At 43.8% G+C, this 24,401-nt stretch overlaps 1 protein-coding gene across 1 annotated transcript in view; it reads right to left on the reverse strand.

Annotated features, from left to right (window-relative positions):
• Nucleotides 1–24,401, reverse strand: part of MEI1 (meiotic double-stranded break formation protein 1) — a 66,955-nt gene that overhangs the window by 30,451 nt on the left and 12,103 nt on the right. The window contains exons 10-19 of the mRNA XM_032645283.1: nucleotides 23,375–23,474; nucleotides 23,113–23,247; nucleotides 19,171–19,285; nucleotides 18,364–18,455; nucleotides 17,420–17,561; nucleotides 15,715–15,826; nucleotides 11,476–11,536; nucleotides 10,532–10,629; nucleotides 7,402–7,570; nucleotides 1,984–2,131 (exon numbers count right to left, since the gene is read on the reverse strand). Of these exons, the coding sequence (XP_032501174.1) occupies nucleotides 1,984–2,131; nucleotides 7,402–7,570; nucleotides 10,532–10,629; nucleotides 11,476–11,536; nucleotides 15,715–15,826; nucleotides 17,420–17,561; nucleotides 18,364–18,455; nucleotides 19,171–19,285; nucleotides 23,113–23,247; nucleotides 23,375–23,474 (1,172 nt within the window). The remainder of the gene's footprint in view (nucleotides 1–1,983; nucleotides 2,132–7,401; nucleotides 7,571–10,531; nucleotides 10,630–11,475; nucleotides 11,537–15,714; nucleotides 15,827–17,419; nucleotides 17,562–18,363; nucleotides 18,456–19,170; nucleotides 19,286–23,112; nucleotides 23,248–23,374; nucleotides 23,475–24,401) is intronic.

Here is a 24,401-nt window from a genome sequence, read left to right on the forward strand (position 1 = left end):
AAACCATGAGACTGTATGAGATCATCAAAGCAGTAAATTTAGAGAAAAAAGAAAAGCAGTCACAGACTGAGCCTTGAGGTACTACAACATTTAGAGGTCAAGGCGATAGAAGAGAATCAGCAAAAGACACTGAGACATAACTGCCAGAGAAGTAGGAGGAAAACTAGGAATACCCGGTATTCTAGATGCCAAGGAAAAGCAGTGTTTCAAAGAAAAGAGATGTTGTTGATAGGTCAAGCAAGATGATGACTAAAATACTGACTATTGCCTTTAGCCATGTATCTGTTGTTGGTGACTTTGACAAGTGCATTTTCAGGGATATGGTAAGAGTGAAAGCCTAACTGGGTAGGATCAAGACAGGATGGGAGAGCAGGAATGCCTGAAGCATCTTGTGATACTAGGAAACTCAAACTCAGGCTTCCCTGGTGGTGCAGTGGTTAAGAATCTGCCTGCCAATGCAGGGGACACGGGTTCGAGCCCTGTTCCGGGAAGATCCCACATGCCATGGAGCAACTAAGCCTGTGCACCACAACTACTGAGTCTGCACTCCAGAGCCCACGTGCCACAACTACTGAAGCCAGCGCACCTAGAGGCCATGCTCAGCAGCAAGAGAAGCACTGCAACGAGAAGCCCACGCACCACAATAAAGAGTAGCCCCCACTCGCAGCAACTAGAGAAAGTCCACGTGCAGCAGCCAAAAATAAAAAATTAATAAATAAATAAATTTATTTTTAAAAAAAGAAAACTCAAACTCTGTGTCAAAGATCACTAAGGTTGTGTCAAAAGGACTTAGGAGCAATCTTGAATAGGCTCCCACTGGCCAAAGATAAGACAATTTGATCCTCAAAAGGATAATATAATGGATTGAAACCATCAAATATTTTTAAATCGATGAGCTCATAATGATACTAAAAAAATCTCTTTGGTCACTTTTAGAGAGTGCTAGGCAACGAACTCATCTTTTTTGAAAACTGGTAATTAAAGGGAAAGAATCAAACATTCACTCTATGCTTCCTATACAATCTACCATTCAGAGTAACTGAATAGTTGGTGAGAGAAGTTTCTTTTTATACAAATAGTCCAGTTAATAAACAAAGAGAGAATGACAGAATTAGGATATTATATTTTGCAATCCCTAATGAATTAAAGGATCTAGGGAATGATCACCAATGGCTGCTAATACCACAAAAAGAGAGACAATGGGACATTATATACCTACATCTGTCTTACTTGAGAACACTTGCACTTCTACTATACCTTCCTGATTCCATTCAAATTAAACCAGGTCTGCTCATGTCACATTTGCCCCAATAGTAATTTTTTTTAAAAGGCAAAATTAATAGTCATTGAAGGAAGAGAGTCCTTAATTTGAGGCTGAAGAGTCCACATCTAAGGAATAAAAGCAATTTTCAGTGGAAAAGGTGACAGATCCAGTGATGAATCAGACATAGTCCTCCACCCCTGAGAGTTTATAAAGAAGCTAGAGAGAGAAAACCTGTAACATATAACCACCTTCAAAGCAATCCAAGACCAGCCTGGTTAACAATGATCTGGGTGCCGGCAACACACTTTGTTTGATAAACTGTTACCTGGAGACACCCCACACCTCTTTCCTCCTGCATAAACCAGAGGTGGTACTAAGAAAAGAGCCTTGGAAGTTGGTCAAGTCTGAGCTGGAGTCCTGGTCACACCATCAATTAACTGTGTGACCTAGCAAAAGTTATCAATACTTTAACCTAAGTCTTGATTTTCTTATCTATAAAATGGAAATAATAATCTCTGCCTCCCAGTACTGTTGAGAGAATTGGCTAAGTTACAAGGGCTATGTATATATCAGCACTCTATCTTCCCCCACTCCCCCAACACACACTCTCTCTCTGCCACCCACCTTCTCTATATATACATCATCATAGTCTCCCAAGGAACCATGATGTGAAGAGGTGCAAGAGGAGGAAGAAAAGCCCCAGGCACTTTGGTCCATACCTCATCTAGCACACCATCTTTGTCCTGGCAGATTGCAAGTAGATAGATGGAAGCTCTGAAGACCACCAGTGGAGGGCATTCACCCTGGTCCTGCAGAGACAGGAGGAAGCTTCGCACAGCCATGAATAACTCCGCTTCTGAGACAAACCTGTCAACCAAGGAGAGTCTGAGTGAAAAAGGCAGAGATGGCTGTCCTGCCCTGCTACATCCTCCCTCAGCCACTGTCCTTCTGTCCCAGCATGTCCACATTCTAATGACAACTTGCACAAAGAGTGTGTTGTATATATTTAACAAAGCATCGTCACACATGCATAGCACATAGTTCTGTGCTTTGTGCAAGGCTCTATTAGAGACCAGAGACTCCTCACCTACATCTAGAAGGTAAAGCATCAGGCAGCTGGACCGGCAGTGTTAAAGAGAAGGATGCTGCTTCTGGGGTTCAGGAGGCCCTGCTTTGGCAGCCAGTCCACCCTTCTCGTATTTATCATTAAACATTTCTGTGTTCAATGGGCTACTTTCTGGGGGAGGGAGACGTCTATACTTGTACATGCAAGGGAGATGGGGATGAGGAGGAAACTGACTTCACTATAAACCCTCTTATATCTTTTAAATTTTCTACCCTATGTCTCACCTATCAGATTAAGACCCTCCAAAATTAAACATTTTTAAATAGGTAATACTAAATGCAATGCAGTATCCTGGATTGTGTCCTAGAACAGAAAAGGGACAATAGAGGAAGAATTGGTGAAATCTGAATAAAGCTTAGTTAATAGTATTGTACCTTCACATATATCATCAAATGATTTTCAACAAGGGTGCCAAGACCATTCAATGGGGAAAGGACAGTCTTCAACAAATGGTGCTGGGAAAACCAGATTTCCACACGCAACAGAATGAAGTTAGACTCTTACCTAACATGATATTAAAAAAAAATTAACCCCAAATGGATCCACACTTAAGACCTAAAACTATAAAATTTTTAGAAAAAAACATAAGGCAAAACTTTCTTGACATTGAATTTGGCAATGAATTCTTGGTTATGACAACAACGGCATAGGCAATAAAAGAAAAAATAAACAAACTGGACTTTATGAAAGTTTAAAAATTTTGTGCATCAAAAGACTACCAACAGGGCTTCCCTGGTGGCGCAGTGGTTGAGAGTCCACCTGCCGACCCAGGGGACACAGGTTCGTGCCCCAGTCCGGGAAGATCCCACATGCAGCAAAGCGGCTGGGCCCGTGAGCCATGGCCGCTGAGCCTGCGCGTCTGGAGCCTGTGCTCCGCAACGGTAGAGGCCACAACAGTGAGAGGCCTGCGTACCGCAAAAAAAAAAAAAAAAAGACTACCAACAGAGTAAAAAGGCAACCCACAGAATGGGAGAAATTATTTGTAAATCATATATCTAATAAGGAATTAATATCCAGAATACATAGAGAACTCCTAAAACTCAACAACAAAAAAGTTGAAACAATCTGATTAAAAAAATGGAGAAAAGATTTGAATAGACATTTCTCCAAAGAAGATATACAAATGGCCAATAAGCACATGAAAAGATGCTCAACATCACTATTAGGGAAACACAAATCAAAACTATGAGATAACAACCTCATATCCATTAGGATGGCTACTATCAAAACAAAAACAAGTGTTGGAGAGGATGTGGAGAAATTGGAACCCTTGTGCACTGCTGGTGGGACTGTAAAATGGTATAGCCACTGTGGAAAACAGTATGACATCTCCTCAAAAAATTAAAAATAGAACGACCAGATGATCTAGCAATTCCACTTCTAGGTATATACTCAAAATAATTGAAAGCAGGGACTCAAGGAGATATTTGTATACCTACGTTCACAGCAGCATTATTGACAATATATAATAAAAGGAAGCAACCCAAGTCTCTATCGACAGATGAATGGATAAGCAAAATGTGGTATATACATGTACAATGGAATATTATTTGGTGCAAAAAAGGAGGGAAATTATGACATATGCTACAGCTTGGATGAACCTTAAGACATGCTAAGTGAAATAAGCCAGTCACAAAAAGACAAATACTGTATGATTCCAGTATAATTAGTACTTAGCATAGTCAAAATCATAGGAGCAGAAAGTAAAATGGTGGTTGCAGGGGCTGGGGGCAGGGGGGAATGGACTTAACTGTTTAATGGGTATAGAGTCTCAGTTTTGCAAAATGAAGAGTGCTGGAGATGGACAGTGGTAATGGTAGCACAATATTATGAATGTATTTAATACTACTGAACTGTACTGTAAAAATAGTTAAGATGGTAAATTTTATGTTTGTGTATTTTACAATTTAAAATTTGGAAAAAATAGGAATGTGCCAATGTTACTGTCTTAGTTGGATAAATGTACCACAGTTATGTATTAGGAGAAAATGGGTGAAGAGTAACTTTTCTGTAAATCTAAAATTACTCCAAAATAAAATGTTTATTTAAAAACTAAAAAGAAAATGGATAATAGCCATAATATAAATATTATGCTACCAAAAGAATAAGGTAGACCTATTAATACATATAGTAGCATGGAAAGATGTCCAAGATATACTGTTAAGTTAAAAAGCAAGTTGAAGACCTTGTATTATATCCCATTCTGTATATTAAAAAAAAAAAGTATATTTGTGTGTTTTTTGTTTTGTTTTGTTTTATTATTATTTTTGGCTCCGTTGGGTCTTCGTTGCATTCCCTAGTTGTGGCGAGCGGGGGCTACTCTTCATTGCGATGCGCGGGCTTCTCATTGCAGTGGCTTCTCTTGTTGCAGGGCACGAGCTCTAGGCGCGCGGACTTCAGTAGTTGTGGCTCGCGGGCTCCAGAGCGCAGGCTTGGTAGCTGTGGCGCACGGGCTCGGTTGCTCCGCGGCACGAGGGATCTTCCCGGACCGGGGCTTGAACCCGCGTCCCCCGCACTGGCAGGTGGATTCTTACCATGTGCCACCAGGGAAGTTCCTATATTCGTGTTTTTTAACACACAGAAGAGTTTATGGAGGGTACCCAATAGTAGTTAACTCTGGCAGGTGTATGGGGAAGTATTTTAACGTTATAGCCAATCATTTTTCTTGAGTTTTTACAATAAGCACGAGTTTTAAAATTAAAAAAAACCTTTATATATATATATATATATATATATATATTTATTTATTTATTTTTGGCTGCGTTGGGTCTTCGTTGCTGTGCAGGGGCTTTCTCTAGTCGTGGAGAGTGTGGGCTACTCTTCGTCGCGATGCATGGGCTTCTCATTGCGGTGGCTTCTCTTGTTGCGGAGCAGGGGCTCTAGGTGCGCGGGCTTCAGAAGTTGTGGCGCACAGGCTCAGTAGTTGTGGTTCACGGGCTCTAGAGCGCAGACCCAGTAGTTGTGGCACACGGGCTTAGTTGCTCTCCAGTCCAGGGCTTGAACCCCTGTCCCCTGCATTGGTAGGCAGGTTCTTAACCACTGTGCTACCAGGGAAGTCCCAAAAAAAAACTTTTAAACTATCACATGGGTCAAGTGATGTTCAATGAGGGTGTCAAAACAATTCAAAGGAGGGGGAAAAATAATCTTTTCAACAAGTGGCGCTGGAACATCTGTATAAGCCACATTAAAAAAAAGAAGTTGGGGGCTTCCCTGGTGGCGCAGTGGTTGAGAGTCCGCCTGCCAATGCAGGGGACACAGGTTCGTGCCCCGGTCCGGGAAGATCCCACATGCCGCGGAGAGGCTGGGCCCGTGAGCCATGGCCACTGAGCCTGTGCGTCCGGAGCCTGTGCTCCGCAACGGGAGAGGCCACAGCAGTGAGAGGCCCGCGTACCACAAAAAAAAAAAAAAAAAAAAAAAAAGAAGTTGGACCCCTACCTAACACCATCATGAAAGTTAACTCAAAATGGATCATAAACCTACATGTAAGAGCTAAAATTGTGAAAGAAAATAACTATAGAAGAAAATATAGGAGTAAATCTTCATGACTTTGGGTTAGAAAATGTTTTCTTAGAATCAACACCAAAAGCATAAATGACAACAGAAAAAACAGACATATTTCATCAACCCCCAAATTTTTAAAATTAGATTTAATAAAAATTTAAAACTCTGTGCTTCAAAGGATACCATCAAGAAAGTTAAAAGACAACTAACAGAACGGGAGAAAAAAATTGCAAATCATATATCTAATAAGGGACTTGTATCTAGAACATATAAAGAACTCTTACAACTCAGTTAAAAAAATGGGTCAAAGATCTGAATTTCTCCAAAGAAGGCGTGCAAATGGCCAAGAAGCACATGAAAAGATGTTCAAAATCATTAGTCATTAGGGAAATGCTAATCAAAACCACAATGCAAAAACCACTTCATAACCGCTAGGCTGGCTATAATCAAAAAGATGGACAACAAGTGTTAACAAGGATATGGAGAAACTGGAACCCTCAAATATTGCTGGTAGGATTGCAGCTACTCTGGAAAACAATTTGGAAGTTCCTCAAAATGTTAAACATTGTATTGCCATATGACTCCTCAATTCTACACCTAGTATATACAGAAAAGGAAGAGAAAAACAAGTACTCAAACAAATACATGTATACACATATTCACAGCATTACTATTCACAATAGCCAAAAGGTGGAAACAGCCCAAATGTCCAGCCATGGATGAAGGAATAAACAAATTGTGGTGTATATATACAACGGTATATTATTCAGCCAAAAAAAAAAAGAATAAAGTACCAATGCATGCTACAAACATTATGCTCACTGGACGAATCTTGAAAACACTGTGCTAAGTGGAAGAAGCCAGGTGCGAACGGTCACATACTGTATGACCACATCTATAGGAAATGTTCAGAATAGATAAATCCATAGAGACAGAACACAGACTGTTGGTTGCCAGGAGCTGAGCAGAAAAAGGAATGGGTAGTGACTGCTTAATGGATAAGAGGTTTTACTTTGGAGTGATGGAAATATTTTGGAACTAGATAGAGATGGTGGTTGCACAACACTGTGAATGTATTAAATGCCACTAAATTGTTCGCTTTAAAACAGTTAATTTAATTATGTAAATTTTACCTCAATAAATTATTTTTTAAAAGCTTAACAGAAAATAGTCTTTTGATTTTAAGTTTTAAAAAATTGTATAGTAATTCTTAAAACCAAAGTAAGGCACTGACATTTTTTTTTGGTGCGTGAACAACACCCTCAGGGATATCAAGGAACTCTCATTAGCATTCTAGGCCTCTGTCTCTAGACAGACTACCCACCTGTCTTAACCCCCTCTCCAACATGTGAGCCCCTGAGGAATATAAGCCATTTCTCACTTATCTCTGTGTCCCCAGTGCCCAGCACCAGGCTTGGAGAGGATGCCTCTGTAAACATTTATTGAACTGAACTTGGCTAAAGATGTAGGTTCCAGAACCAACTGTCAGCCACCAGCTCTGAGCACTGACCTGTCCTCGTGAATGTAGGCCAGGTAGAAGAGGAGCAGGATGCAGTACTGTCTCTGGCGAGTGGCTCCCTCCACATACTGGCGATCCGACAGGAAAGCAAGGCTTTCAGGGCTCCTGCTGCTTATCTGGGGCAGCCCATGCTGCAGAAGCTCAGACACTGCAGAGAGTTCTGGGGAGAGAACAAGCAGGAGAAAAATCACACAAAGGACACAGAAGAGCAGGTACTGAGCACATGGGTGTCCACTACATACAGAGTGCTGCACAGGGCAGCAAGGATACATGCCAGATAAAAGGAAATCAGTCTCTTCTTCCTCTCTACCAGAAGAGACAAAAGGTAGCATGTGGAAAGGACATAGATACATTCGTTCACTTGACAATGTCCACTGATTGGCTACTCTAGGCCAGGTTGTGAGACATAGGCCCTACCTCCAGTAGCTGGCAGCTGGTGGGAAAAAACAGATAATGAGACAGATAATTACAGGACACGTGATCAGTGCCATGTTCAAGCGTGGAAGAGAGAGTGACTCATGCCACCTGCGACGGGGAGGGCAAGCTCAAAGAGGGGGGAACTGTGGAGGGTGAAGAGAAAACAGGCAGAGAAAGGAGGGAAGAGACTCCCTGAGCCAGGAAGCAAGGAGTTCAGCAGCCTGGAGGCATAAGAGGAAGTCATGTATAAGGGGCAGGAAGGAGTTCAGTGTGACTGGCCCCTCAGTGAATAGATGTGGAGTGTTAGGGGTTTGGGACTGTGTGATGTAATTTGTAGCTAGACTGTGAAAGACCTTGAATGATGAGTAGAGAATATGGATTTTATCCTGAGAATAGATTCCTAAATTTCTTATGAAACTTCTGTTTCTTAAAAGAAAGAACATTTGATTACCAAAAGAATATGAAAGAAAAGGACCTCAGAGCTTAAATTTTGAATAAAGTCACCTTTATGGAAAATTCACTACATTACCCTTATTTTCCAAATTTCACCATAGACCAGAGAAAACTCCATCACTGTCGGACAATGCCCCACAGACTGATGTTTGGAGACAATGGCTGAAGGCCAGGGTAGTTGAGATGTTAAGGATAGATCGTGTAGCAGTTGGTGAAGACTGGTTGGAGGATGAGAGACTGCAAGCAGGGGGCCAAGTTAGAGGTCAAATGAAAGGGTCCATCCTGCCAGTGCAGTGGGCCTACAGGCAAGTTTAAGGTGACATGGAGAATGTCCCACTGAGATGTGCTAGCAGAGTCAGGTCAGGTTTCCTAATTCTAAGCTTAGGGCCTTTTCTACCAAAGCACACTATGACCACTGTGATAATAACAAAACTAATATCCTTGAGCCTCGCACATCCATATATAGAAGAAAGAAGCAGTCTGCATGTAAGTAAGGTTGGCTGCTCTTCCTGGTGCTCTGAGATATGACAAGATCTCAGGGTCTGAGGGGGCAGACAGTGGGGCCCCTCCTATTCCAACAAGAGAGGGAGCTGCCTGCAGCAGGGGCTGGTGCTGGTGAACACTAGAGGCTGTTGTGATGTGGCTGCCACCACGGTGGAAGTCATCATGTCATTCTCTGTGCAGGCCAGACCACACCTGAATAGGAGGCAGAGAGCTGGACACCAAGCAGAGAGGAGTGGCTGGTACAGTGAGAGAACTAGAAGCCAATCCATGTTGGAAGGAATGAAAATGCTCACCTGTGCTGCTGTCTCTCTCAGCATAGTGTCTGAGAAAGACAAAGGGAAAAGAGCGGTTTGGGAAGTCTGTAGGGAGAAGACAACATCTTCATAAACGTAAAAAGAGGAAACACAGCCAGCCGCAAACGTCACCCACAAAGAAGGCACGGTATTTGTTGAATGAATGAATAAAACAATGATTAAACTGTTTTATATTATAACAAGAGGGAGAGGTCTAGGATAGAGGAACTCCTTAGGGCAGAGAACAGATCGTAATTATCACTGTATCCGCAGCTGCACTTAGGCCTCCCTGACATGCTGCAGAAGCTCAACTAATACTCAGCAAAAGGGAAAACCTCCAGCTCTCAGCCCTGCATCTGCTGCTCCCCCTGCCTAGATGGTGCATGGGACTCCTTGACCTCACTCAGACCTCCACCAACATGCCACCTCCTCACCTCCTCATGAAAACCCTAACGTGTACCTCCTCCTTCCATCACCCCCATCCCTTCACCTAGCTTTATTTTTTTTCATAGCACTCATCCACCCCTGACATTATATCTATGTGTTTATTGTCTGCCTCTCCCACTCCATTAGAACAGGACTTTGTATCCCTATTACCAGCTCCTTGAATAGAGTCTGGCACATAGTAGATGCTCAAGAAATATTTCTTGAATGAAGTAATGAAGAAATGAAACAGGCTGTTCAAGATATTTTGAGCAGGGCTTCCCTGGTGGCGCAGTGGTTGAGCATCTGCCTGCTAATGCAGGGGACACGGGTTCGAGCCCTGGTCTGGGAAGATCCCACATGCCACGGAGCAACTAGGCCCGTGAGCCACAACTACTGAGCCTGCGCGTCTGGAGCCTGTGCTCCGCAACAAGAGAGGCTGCGATAGTGAGAGGCCCGCGCACCGCAATGAAGAGTGGCCCCGCTTGCCACAACTAGAGAAAGCCCTCGCACAGAAACGAAGACCCAACACAGCCAAAAATAAATAAATAAAGTACCTTCTAACTTTAACATTAGAGTACTCGCCATTTCCCCATTTCTACAACAAATACACTTCTGCATGAAAACATAGACTAGGAAAATCTCATATTAGGTTTAAAAAAAAAAAGATATTTTGAGCAAAGGTATCTGGGGATAACAGGCAGAGAGCAAGAGGCCTGGTGTGAGGGACAATGCAGAGAAGTTGGTCACGGGGAGGAACTGGACTTGTTGAGCTTTAGAGTCCTTCTCAACCCTTAAGGTCTAAAGGTCCCAGAGTCTTGGATTCCACTGTTTTCTGATTTATTTATTATCTCACCTCCCTAGGAAGCAGCCTACAGTTCCATCATTCCATGATTCCATGGTTCCTCTGGGTAGCTTCAAGCAAAGGTTTCTTATTACTGTACTGACTCACTACCCAGCCAATCAGCAAGGCATCCAGACTCTAAAAGACCACCACAGACCTCATGAGTGGTCAAACTACAGCATCTTACCTTCTTGGGAAGGTGGTCCTGTCTTCTCTGGAGCTGAGAGGAGGTTGATGCACATGTAGTAGAGGAAACTGGAACACACCTGGTTTAGGGCTGAGTGACTTAGTGGGAGAAGAGGAAGACAGAACAAGAGAGCACATTGCTACTTCGGCTGGGACAGCATTATCCCTGCCGTGTACTGGGGCACCACTGCTTTGTGCCAGAGCCCGATGAAGTTCTAACCATGGCCCTGGTAGAGAAGGTCTGGAGGTAGCTGTGAAAAGTAAATATGGAACCTGCTGCCCACAGATGTAACTTAGGCACTTGGCCCATATAGGCATTCACTAAATATTTCCTGAAAAAAATAAATCAAGGAGGGCTACTAAGCTCCAATTTAATAAAACATATAGGGCTTCCCTGGTGGCGCAGTGGTTAAGAATCCACCTGCCAATGCAGGGGACACAGGTTTGAGTCCTGGCCCGGGAAGATCACACATGCCATGGAGCAACTAAGCCTGTGCGCCACAACTAGTGAAGCCCACACACCTAGAGCCTGTGCTCCGCAACAAGAGAAGCCACCGCATGAGAAACCCGCGCACCGCAATGAAGAGTAGCTCCCACTCGCCGCAACTAGAGAAAGCCCGCGTGCAGCAACGAAGACCCAACGCAGCCAAAAATAAAATAAATAAATTTATTTAAAAAATAAAATAAAATAAAACATAAATGATCTCTAAGAGCCCTTCCAGTTTTGATGTTACAGGTGCCCATCCAAGTATCACATGGAATGAAAGTCGTATCAGAACCAGACAAGTAAAAGCTACAGGAGCCCATCCAGCTCGTACCATCAGCTGCTGAGCAATTCCCACACTGTGTCAATCCCCCCCAAGGTCCTATGACTAAACCACACCAATCAGAAATTTCCACTTGTCCAGTCAAGAAGGACACTTGTCCCCTTGGGACCATACATACCTCAGGCCGCTGCAGAACCTGGCCTTCAGTTCCAGGGTCAGTTGTATGAAGGATGAGGCAGCTTGGGAGAATTGAGAAGAAAGCAGAGAGCAATTTAAAGTAGACTTTTTACAGAGACTCCCAAGTCTGGGTGGTACTAGTTCTGGAGTCACACAGACCCAGGTTTGAAATTTGCTCCATCACTATCTAGAAATGTGGCTCTGGAACACTTATTTAACTTCTCTGAGACTCAGTTTTGATATCTATACCTCGAACATTGTTGTGAAACTAAGTAAAATAAACGAATATAGAAGATCTGACAAATACTTAGCTCAGAGTAGGTACTGAATAAAAGTTCATCTTCCTTTCTGATGAACAGTCTACATTAGCTGGTGACCCTGGCCCAGGCCCGTGCACTGTCTGACTCTCCTAGTTGCCCCGCTCCTACCCCGCCCTGCCATGCAGCTCTCTGTCAAAACTGACCTCTGTCCTGTCCATCCTTGGTCCCTGTAAAAGCAGTATTCTTGACAAGAGCTCCCACTACACCAGCTCCAGGGCTGGGGATAATCTTATTCTATTGCAGGGCTTCTGGTAGGGAATTAATCCCTCAGTTTCATAGTAACTTTCCAGGACAGCAGTTTAACCCATGGCTCCCTCAGCAGGGGAACGCCCAGTTTGCCTGCTGGAAGGGTTCCTCGTAGTACAGACTCTCAGGGATCCAGAGTTTCTCCACCCCCGACTTCAGGTCTCTACCCCCTCTTGGCTGGCGGTGCCTGCTTCCCTCTTTTCTCTTGCAGTTTGGGCCCTGACCCTGTTCTCGCTGGCTTCAGGCTACATAGACCTCCCTGTAATCACACTTTCTCTATATGCCTTGCGCTCTGCACCACTGCCCCGCCAGAGATCTACACTTCTGAAGCTGTACCCATGCAGCACCCCAAGACTGGATTCTCTTGGCTCTTGAAGTATGGCAAGCAGAAAGAGCAGATGAAGGGAAGGAAAGGAGTATATGTCAGTTGTCACAATGACTAAGAGGTACACTCATTCAGGAAATCTACATATGTTGCCTCATTTCACTCCCATTATTATCACCATGTTCTAGTTGAGGACATTGCAGATAAGAAAATTAATTTGCCCAATGTCAATAAACAAGGGATGCTTATTACACAACCTATATGTACTAATCACAAAGGTCCTACTTTTTCCCCTCTTCCACACAGCCTCCTACTGTCTCCTAGAAGTTCCTCCCACTTCCTACATGGAATAGCTTCCTAAGGGTTTCCTGTACTCTGTTCTTTTCCTAGAGAGAACAAAGATACCTCTGAACAGCGACAAGGGACCTCTCCAGGATGACCCAGACCATCAATCAGAAACTCCCTCAAAATCCCACATCAAATATACAGACAACTGCAAAAGGTATGCCCCTCAACTCCCCAGCTCTGGATCCTGGCTCCTCTCCTTTCCAAGGACCTTGCTCTGCTGAGTACCCCTGCATCTCTCTACTGCTCCTTCGTATACACTGCTAACAGAATAAGTGTTTCCAGTCTTAGGGGGTACTAAAATCCTTCGTAACTCCATGTCCCCTTGCAATTACACCCCCAGTTCTCACCTCCCCCCCTTACACCAAACTTATGGAAAAATTTGCCTATTTTGTCTTTACTGCCTCACCTTGCACTCACTCTTCAACTCACTGCAGTCCGGCTTACACCCCAACCACGCACAGCAACTGCTCTGGCCAAGGTCACCAACAGCCTACATGATGCCAAATCCAATGTACATTTTTCAGTCCTTGTCTTACTTGACCTCTGGGATGCATCTGACACTCATGACCACTCCCTCATCTACAAAACTCTCTTCACTTGGCTTCCCTAATGTCATCCCCTTCTGGGTTTCTTCCTACCTCTCCAACCATTCCTTACCAGTGGACTTTGGAGTAATCTGTTTTGCCTGACCACTAAATATTGTACTTTATTTTGTCTTGGTCCTTTGATCATCTCATTTTACACACTCACCATGAGGAATCTCACCTGTTCCCCACTAGAGACTCAGCCCCACAAGGACAGGGGTCTGTTTTGTTCACTGCTACATCCTCTGCCCTAGGACAGTGCCCTTCATGTAGCAGGTACCCAATAAATGTTTGTTGAATGATTGAAAGGCTGGATGATGAAAACTTCTATATTTATTGTAAAGAAAAAAATGCTGCCTGCTATTCCAGTTCTACAAGGATCAAGCCATTAGCCAATGCAGTTGCTCAGCCCACCAACAGTGTACCCTGAGAGGAAGTCAGGATGGGGAAAAACAGGAAACATTCTGCACTTTGGATATACTGGCCCCTGGATAGTTAAGATGGCTATCTAAGGGAAATTTTCAAATGACCCCAGATTCTTGCATCTTCCCATACACAAAAAAAGGCACTAAAATCATTAACTTGAGATGTCCGTTTTTTGTGACTAGCAGTAATATTTTTATGATTGACTACACGTTTTCCAAGCAAAAAAGTTCATATATATTGTGGCTTCCCGCTTACCTCTTTGGAGCAGTTCCTCAGAGCTATCTGAGAGGCTGTCTCCCAGGCTATAGTCCTCAGCAAGGTCCCCAAATAAAACTTAACTTACAACTCTTACATTGTGCGTTTTTCTTTCAAGTGACACTATATTTAAGACCAGATGTTTCCCATGACCTCAGACATAGTCAATTACCGACCTAAAAGCTCCACTGGGACATCTCACAGGCATCTCAGAGGTACCCTGATCCAAACTGATCACACCCTCTACTGCCTTCCCAAATCAGATCCTCCTCTAGGGAGTCTCCTCTCAATAAAAAACACCACCACCCACCTAGACGGCAGCCAGAAGCCAAAGCATTACCCTAAACTATTCCCTCTCCCTCATGCCCTACATCCAATCATTCCACCACAGCCCACCACCCCCCCACACACATACTACCTTAGTTCCTAACACCAACCTGAGTTAATGCAAGAGGCTGAACTTCTTGCCTCCAATCTCGCCTCCCTCTAACTCATGGTCCACACTGTTCCAAGAAGGATCTTTCTGAAACAGCAATCTGAGCCTGTCACTCTCCTTCTTTAAGACTCAATGCTCCCAAGATAAAGTCCAAATTCCCAACCTGGTCAACAAGGCCCTTCATGACTGAGCCCTGGCTACCTCTCCATGGCAGACTTCCCACTGCATGCTATGTGACAGGAATAAAAGAAAAGACAGTAAATGATAATGATAAGGGGCAGGCATAGATAGCATAAAGATTAAGAAAGCAGGCTCTAGAGAGCCAGATTAGATTCCCTGAGTTTGAACCCTGGGCACACCACTTCCTGTGTGACCTTGGGCAAGTTGTCCAACCTAAGTTTCAATGTGCTCATCAGCAGAATGAGGATAATCACAGTACATACTCCTTAGAGTTTTTCTGAGAATTAAATGAATGAATACATGTAAAGCACTTAGAACAGTATCTAACACATAGTAAGAGTTTAATATTATAAATGTTAGTTATCATTAGTTATTAATTATTACTACCATTCTCTCTACTCCCTTTTCTGCTTTTGGCTATCTCCCCTTCCCATTCTCACCATCACTACCACTTTCTGAAGAGGATAAAGGAGACTCTGACTCTGATTCCTGGGCTTACTCTGCAAACTGAGGTATTTATAGGATGAAAACCGGAGACATGGGAAAGGAAGGTTTATATTTTGAAGAGAAAAAATGACGAGTGAGGGAAGAAAATAAATACATGCAAGAAGACCTGGAGAAGGCTGAAGGAGTCAAGAGCCACTTGGGTTCAATTTTAGGAAGGCATTTCACTATAGTATAGTTAGACAGCACTTTCACACAGAGTGCTACCTCTCTTCTATAAGGCACTTTGCAAGTACACAGGACATTTTTCAGTTGTCACAATGACTGGGGATACTTCTGTCATTCAGGGCTCAGGAGCCAGAGACACTAAACACCTTGTGAGGTCTGAGGGAATGTGGAGGATGAGAGTAATTAGGGGAAGGAGGTCTGTTGTGGGCTCTGAACTGGAACCTTCTTGACATTCTCAGAGAAGTGTCAATTAATTTGAGAACTGCCTTTAAGGACTTTTGATTGATGGATGATATACCCTTCCACTCAACACTAGGCAGAGTGTGGATGTTGATTCTGAATGAATACGTAAGCCTCCCATCCACAGGTTATGCACTCTTTAAGTACCCTGAGCAGCTGCCTAAGGCGCCTGCCTCCCTCCCAACTTCCACACTTGCCTGCTGCCTACCAAGCTTCTTGGAGAATTCCTCCTTCATATGGGGGACGATGACAAAAAGGCTGTGCAGAACTGAGAGGAAAACCTCCATCAAGGCTGGATGAGTGGCCTGTTCCGAGTACCTCTGCAAAGAACCAAGAGGGAGAGCACAGTCCTCCAGGACTGAGCCTCTGAAGAAGAAACAGCATCAGCAAAAACTGCATCATCTAGCAACGGGAGACTAAATTCTTCCATTTCAAGGGCACAAGAAACACTAGGGGACCTGAAGTCACAAGCCTGCATCCAAGGCTTACATCTTTTGCCACTTGATAAACTGTTCAAGATTCATTACCGCTCTGGGCCCCTACCAAAGAGTAAAACAGAATAACAAGTCCTACCTCCCAGAAACAAATGATATCTCATGTGTAAAAGGCACTTTCTAAACTGTAATGCAGAGTGACGCTCATGCTTCTAACATATAATAATTTAGTTTACAAACTTCCTTCACGTTTCTTTTTCATGTGATCATTGAACAGAATCATGAGGCAGCCTGATATGGTAGACAGAGCTCTGGATTAAGAGCAGAGAAATCTGAGTTCTATTTCAAGCTCTGTACGAAGTCGCTGTGTGCCCTTGGGTCAGTCACCCCCTCCCTTCTCGCTGTTTCAGTTCCCTGTGTGTAAATAGGCAGGGCCTCAGGGACATGGTTCTTACAGATACTTTTCATTTGGTTTTCAAACCAAGTTTTTTTCGACTAGAAAAGTAATACAAGCTCATTAAAGAAAATGTGTAAAATACAGAAAAGTAGAAAGCAAGAATAATACAGTAATTCTATGATCTAGCTCTAGATCTAGCTCTAACGCTCCATAAATCTAGGAGGAAGGCAGATCAGGTGAGGAAGGGCTACTGCTAGTGCGAGCCAGTCAGGGTTGCAATCCCGAGCTCCTGAGAGCTACCCACCTGAAGACCCTGGCACGCTGCCTCAGAGGCTTCTTCAAGAAAAAGAGGCTCTCCTGTCAGAACCAGAGGATGCTCCCCTGCTGCCACCTACTGTTCCCAGTGGGTATTTTGGAGGTGTCCTTTCCCAACTAACAGTGGCTCCTCACAGGCTCACAGGATATCCAAACCTCAAAGAGGACAAGACTCACCCAAGGTCATCTGGGCAGTCAACAGCTCTGGACCCCGCTCTTCCTACTATCTCCATCTCAAGTCAGCTCAAACCCAGGGCTCTCTTCAGGTCTCTCACCTGTCATTTTACAGAACTCACATATGTGCTCCTTAGTGAAGCCTAGATCAGACATTGACTGCTACTCTTTACTAAGCAGAAAAACACATAGGTTCAGACCTCAGAACTGTCATATACTTGCTTTACAACCACAGAAAAATGACAACTTCATCTTTAAATTGGGGGAACTGACAGGACCTATTTCACAGGGTCACTGGGAGGGTGAAATTATGAATATAAGGCATTTATCACTTCATAAACATTACCTATTTATTATTTTATTATTACTGCTTTCTACTTTTTAAGAGGCATCTCTTAATCTATTATTTACAACCAAACACTGTACTGTGATTTTAAAACCAAAGGAAAAGTGGCTGCAAGAACAACACTGCTACGACTCTCAGAAGGTCCAGCTGAGCAGTCGAGTCACCGTCTTGTGCCTCTCAGCCTGGCTTGCTCTCACATTCTTCTCCTCCCCAAGCTTCATGCTGTCCAAGGCTCAGGAAAACCCACCATCACCATGGGGATACACAAGGAGTCACAGGCACTGAGAAGAAATTCTGAGAAGGCCTCCAAGGTGTCTTCTTTCTCAGCACTGGGAGCTGTGAATGGATTCTCCTGGGCCGAAGGCTCGCTCTGGAATTCCACAGCCAACCTAAGAAATCAATGTGTGGGTATATCTACAACTACCTATGCAACATAAAGGTTAGAAGCATCCTCCTAGAGGGATACCTGAGCTCAGGGCTCAGGGAAAGTATCCCGACCAGCAGATCTGGAGAAAATTCCAGACGCCTCAGTGAGGGAGAACCTGGTCATTGGTCACCTCTTCAGCTTCGTGCTCCCTACCCTCTCTCCCATAACACATGACTCATCCACCCTACTACATGTATTTCCCTGAATATACCATGCTGTTTGCTGTTTCACATCTCTTTGCCTTTACATATGCTGCTCTCTCTACTTGGAATGCCTTCCCCAGGTTTGTGACAACATAATGAATTCCACACATATAAACAAAACTGTCTCTTTCCCAGGAGACTGTGAGCTCCTTGTGGGTAGGAACTAATCTGACTTACCTTTCTACTCCCACTGTCTAGCACCAGGCCTGGCACACAGTAGATACAACAAATATTTGTTCATGTGAACTGAATTAATCCAACAAGCATTCAGTGAACACCTATAGCACTAGGTTACTTGGGAAGAGGAACAAAGCTGAGTGAGATACAACCTCATTGCACAGTAACAAAAACTTCGTCAGGAAGGAATCTTTAGAAACCTCCTCCACATACCCATTCCATACCCCACACGCATCCCCAGCCTCCATCCCAGCCAAAGTCCTCTCACTACGCAGCAAAGCATCAGAAACCAAGTGTTGCTTCTAGAGCTTCATCCTTTGTCTGATTCCTTTCTACACCCACCCTCCATACTACTACCTCATCAGACCACAGAGGGCCCCTCACCTGCAGGCATTTCTAAATCCCTCCAGAGTGCTCAGGAGGAAGCTTCCTCTTTGAAGAATCGTCTTCTCCGAATCTCTACTGGAGGCGTGGCCCTGAGGTGAGAAGGAAAGAGGAAAACCTATTGGTCAAGTACCTACTCCGTGTTCTGGTCTTTGCTTAGAGGACTACAGACTTCTTCCTCTCACACTGGAGTCTGGCATACCCATATACCTAACAATTTCCAGGGGATCTTAGGTACATCCCCACAAATCCAGCCACCTAATAGCTCCTTTAAAAAATGGTAGAAGAGGGGCTTCCCTGGTGGCGCAGTGGTTGAGAGTCCGCCTGCCGATGCAGAGGACACGGGTTCGTGCCCTGGTCCGTGAAGATCCCACATGCCTCGGAGCGGCTGGGCCCGTGAGCCATGGCCGCTGAGCCTGCGCGTCCGGAGCCTGTGCTCCACAATGGGAGAGGCCACAACAGTGAGAGGCCCGCATACCGCAAAAAAATAAAAATAAATAAAAGACAAAGTGTGTAGTAGGCTTGGGTACAAACACCCTGGGATTTACTATCCAAACTCAGGTCCTTGCTAGCTTTGGACCTGAGAGAAAAACTATTTAACCCCTGCGACTTCAGTTTCATAATGAGGATAACGATTATTAAGTCCCACAGTTCCGCAGTTAGGAAAAAAAATAACATCTCATTGTAGGCGTGTGTGCATGAGAAAAACCTATAAAGTAGCATATAAAGGTAATGCAATGTACTAATTATCTTCCGAAAACACATTACAGCATGATCTCCAGAAGAAGCGGGCTGCAGTGCACTGACCAGGGGCCTCCAGTTCAACGGGATCTGGGAAAAATCTGCACACCGGCTCAGCATGGCTTTGAGCAAGGCCTGCAGCTCCTTGTACAGCACAGGTAGAGCACTCTGATGATCCTTCCTGCACCCAGAGAGACAAAGGTAGGCCTATGGTGAGGTAAGGGTACTCCAAGGTACCCTCAGGTTCTCAGGCAATGGGGGACAGGTGGTAGATCAGAACACGGGTCCAGGATCTGATCTGATAAAAACCCTTGCTCCAACACATATCTGCTGCATGACTTCGTGCACATTCCTCATCCTCTCTAGCCCTCAGTTTCTTCATCTAGTCCATGAAAGTTAATAGTACTCTCCTCATAGAATTAGTCTAAGGATCAGATTGGATAATGTATGCCAAACACTCAGCATGATGTTTGCTAGTTAGTAAGTCCTTATAAATGACAGCTAAGACTATTATTATTGTTATTAAAGATACAGAAGGTTTTCTCACTGAGAAGGGCCTCCCAGTGAAAAAAGTACTATCTAGAACAGAAGGTGGTCACTGTTCTCAAATATGTGATAAACTGTCTTGGGGACGAGAGATCAAATTTGCTTTCTGTTTCCTTAATGAGGAAAATCAGAATCAATAGGTAAACGTTATCAAAGATCCAGATCTTACTTAAAGAATATAAGGAAGAACTTTCTAAGAGTCCAAACTCTATAAAGGGGGCTTCCCTGGTGGCACAGTGGTTAAGAATTCTCCTGCCAATGCAGGGGACGTGGGTTCGAGCCCTGGTCCGGGAAGATCCCACATGCTGCAGGGCAACTAAGCCTGTGCGCCACAACTAGTGAGCCTGCGCTCTAGACCCTGCGAGTGACAACTACTGAAGCCCGCGCACCTAGAGCCTGTGCTCCACAAGAGAAGCCACCGCAATGAGAATCCCGTGCGCTGCAACGAAGAGTAGCCCCCACTTGTCGCAACTAGAGAAAGCCCGCACACAGCAACAAAGACCCAATGCAGCCAAAAATAAATTAAATAAATAAATTTTTAAAAAAAGAAGAATGAAATAATGCCATTTGTAGCAGCATGGGTAGACTTGGAGATTATCATATTAAGTGAAGTAAGTCAGACAGAGAAAAACAAATATCATATGATATCGCTTATATGTGGAATCTAAAAAAAATGATACAAATGAACTTATTTACAAAACAGAAAAAACAGACTCACAGAAAACAATCTTATGGTTACCAGGGGGAAGGGTGGGGGGAGGGATAGATTGGGAATTTGGGATTGACATATGAACAGAGAGCAATCTGCTGGGCCTTCTAACAGGCACTCTGTTAACTGTATATAGTGAAGGCTTGATTTCCCCTTTCCCTCTTCATTTCTGGAAGCTCTAACTTTCTATCCTACATTGACTGTCAAGCCCTGGTTCTGCCATCTTTAAATTCTTTCAGCAGTTCTCACTTTTCATTCCTCCTTCCGGTTGTGCTCCCCAGAGACCCTCTGAACCACTCCACCTCAGAGGGACCACCTCAGTAAAAATTCTGAAAAATTAAAGCCAAAAGTAAAATTATCTAAGGATTAATAACCAGCCCCCTACCCACAGCTCTCCACAATTCTGACCCAACCAGCTTTCTGGCTTCTTCATGTACTACTCCCCTTCACACAACCTGCTGGCCAGACTGGCTACCATACCCTCAGTAATCCCTAAATTTTCCTACCTACATGTTTTGGCCAACCCTGGTCCTTCCACAAATCTAAATCTCTCTCATCCCTCATAGCACAGCTCAAATACTACCTCCTGCCTGAAAGGTGCTAAAGGTGCTACCAGTCCCCCATAACACTGACCTCCTGGGAGATTTCCAGCTCTGCATGGGAACTTCTGATTGACTCTGGCTCTTACTCTATGTCTTTGTTACCCCGTTGGTTTACTCATCTCACCCTTGTTGGGATTCATGCCCCAGATTTAGAGATTCAAATCCAGGAAAGGACAAAAGGGGAAAAGAGACAAACTGAAGCCATTATAATGTAAATGCTATTCTTTTATTCAATTTTTAGAAGCAACCTAGAGTCAAGTGATGAAGACTTAATAGTTACAGAAGGGACTATAAATGTTAACAAACTTTACAATATAAAATTATAGGTATAGGTAGCTCCCAGGTGGCGCAGTGGTTTCCACCTGCCAATGCAGGGGACACGGGTTCCAGCCCTGGTCTGGGAAGATCCCACGTGCCGTGGAGCAACTAAGCCCGCGGCACGGCTTAGTTGCAACTTAGTTGCGGAGCAACTAAGCAACTAAGTTGTGCACCACAACTACTGAGCCTGCGTTCTAGAGCCCGCAAGCCACAACTACTGAGTCCATGTGTCACAACTACTGAGCCCGCATGCCACAACCACTGAAGCCCACGCACCTAAAGCCGATGCTCTGCAACAAGAGAAACCACCGCCACGAGAAGCCTGCGCACTGCAACGAGAGAAAGCCCACGCGCAGCAACGAAGACCCAATGCAGCCAAAAATAAATAAAGAAATATACAAAATTTTTAAAAATTATAAAATAAAGTCCCCAATGGACATTTCACTCCCCAGATCTTCCTTTTAAAATAAATAACTAAATAAAATTAAAGGTACAGCTGACATTGAGAAGTAGACGGTAAGGAGGAGAAGGGAAAGAAAGAGCTGGGGTGCTAATATACTCAGCTAATGAAGTAGGGTGTCAAGAGATACTGCTTCAGGTTGAGGGAACAAGAAACACAAGTTTTAAGTATATTATTTAAAATTTTGAAAACATAATATCAATTAACATAAAATAGTAACTAGCAAAAATGCCAAGGAAGTGTAGAGAAGACAAAATAATGTGACCTAAGTCTTGTTTTTCTTATTGGCAAGTCAATGAATAATGTTCTAAATTGACAAATAAAGAAATAGCATTACAAGGATATTGTTTAGATTTAGGGAGATAAATCACCAGAACTAAAACCAAAATGAGTTAAAATTAGTTTCCTTTAGGAAGTGGGGACAGAGGGCTGTTCCTTTTCATTATAAACCTTGTGCGTATTTTATTTTTTATCGCTTAAATACATTACTTTGTTAGATTTTTAAAAGGGAGGGCGTGGAAACAAAGTAAAATTTTCTATATAAATAAATATGGGTTATCCTCCATTAGTTTTTTCAAGATATCAAGCATCTTACTAAGGAATGATTTCCCATCATGACCCTAGGATTGCTTAGTCTCACCATCCATTTTAACATCATTCATATACTGAGTATCTATTAGGAGTGAGGTATATAGCAGTGAAAAAAATGACATGGTCCCTTATCTCCTGGAGATTATTTTATATAGTGGAGGAGACACAGAACAAATGAATAAACAAGAACTGTCAAGTGTCTGGTAGCTGCTGTAATAGCCAGATGGGTCAGTTAGGGAAGGACACTCTGAATGAGACCTGAATGATGGCAAGAGTCCAGTCATGCAAAGATTTCAGGGAAGAGTATTTTGGGCAGAAGGAAAAATTAGTAGAAAAGAAGTGGGGGCAAGGTCTGGACTAAAACAAATGACCTAGTTTTAAAAAGTTACATCCACAAAATAAATACAGAATAAAACCCTATTTTAAAAAAACATGCAGAGAATTGGAAAGAACTCTTCCAAATTAAAAATATGAAAGCAGAAATAAAACACTCAATAGTAGAGTTGAAAATAAAGTCAAGAAAATCTCCTGGAAACTAGTACATAACGACAAAAAGATAAAAAACTGTCAGACAAAGAAAAGAAAGAGATGACCAATCCAGGATGCCCAACATCCAAATGGCAGTTCCAGGAAGACAGACAGAGTAAACAGAGCAGCGGAAGAAATAGTTCAATGAAATTTCCCTGACCTAAAGGACAAGTATCCCCTGGAAGCTGCTCTGGCCTTGACAGGCTCGCGGGTACATGCAGGGGTGGAAAGTTCAGCCTGTCTGGGTCTCTCACCTCAGAAAGGCAGAAATGGCCTTCACTGCCTCGGCAGCCACCTCCAGCACAGGGCTGTTCACTGCCTCTTGGAGGGCACGGCCAGCATCTCTGCACAGGGCTGAGCTTGGGAACAGCTTGATCTCCTCTGGCTGCCTGAGAAATTGTAAATGAGAAATGAGTGTGTGAACTCCTATCACTGACCCCACCAGGAATAAATACCTCACTTCTTTCCTTCTCCAGTCTGGCCCCTACAGGTCTGACGCGTCACTACTTTGCTCACCGAGTCAGGATCTGAGCAAAGAGCAGCAGGCCCTGCTTGTGCAGCTCGGTGTTGTTCATCCTCAGGATTCCCTGTAGGCTCCTCACCACTGACTCGATCCCTACCACAAAATGACATGGCAGAGGCCAGGGATCAGGGCTTGTTGGCTTCTTTACTGCCTTCCCAGGAGAGATGAGAGGCTCTGGACAGCACATATTTGCTAGCAGCCCTCATGGAGCAGTCCTGACAAGTTGAGCTGATGGGACAGGACTGTGAGATCTTTGAGGGAAGGCCCTTATCTGATTCATCTCTGTCTCCCCAAACCCAGCACAACCCAAAGCACGACCCTGGCATTCGAAGTATTTAGTCAATACCTACCGGCTGAGCTTCACCTTCTCTACTACACGCACTCCTATTTCTCCTCAAAGAATAAGGTAGGACATCCACTCCTCCAGGAAGCATGCCCTGGTCCACTCAGAGCTGTGGGCCTCCCCTGAGCTCCTACATGTCTTGTACCTCCCCTCTTGCACAGTCTGAATAAGCTTGCTTATATCTCCCTCCCCTTCCAGAGGACAGGGACCACATTTTATGTATCTCTAAATCTCTAGGTTCCAGCCTGGTGCCTGGCATAGAATAAGAACACAGAATATAAAATGAGTAACTAAATGTGCCCAGTCTAAAAATCTAGATGTGATATAAAGTCCCAGACGAGAAAGGTATCACCAGGAACGAAGAAGAAGGGACAGTTTCAAAAAACTTTGAAAGGATAAATCAGCAAAACTTGAGGACTAACTAGATGGATAGATATCTGGGGCACAGGAAAAGACTGAATCCAAGGCTGAGTAAAGTTGCTCTTAAGGTGCAACAGGAATTCATTTAGTGGCCCTTCTCTTGCTAAACATATATACTGCCAATCAATGAAGAACAGAACTGTTTGGATATCACTGCTTGCACGTGGAATCTGGTAATGAGTTTGGGCTGATGGAAATGACGAGATCAGCACTCCTCTCCAAGGTGTAGGCTGGCCCCCCGTCACTGCTGTTGCCAC

This window comes from Phocoena sinus, chromosome 10 (genome assembly GCF_008692025.1).
Source record: "Phocoena sinus isolate mPhoSin1 chromosome 10, mPhoSin1.pri, whole genome shotgun sequence".
NCBI lineage: Eukaryota > Metazoa > Chordata > Mammalia > Artiodactyla > Phocoenidae > Phocoena > Phocoena sinus.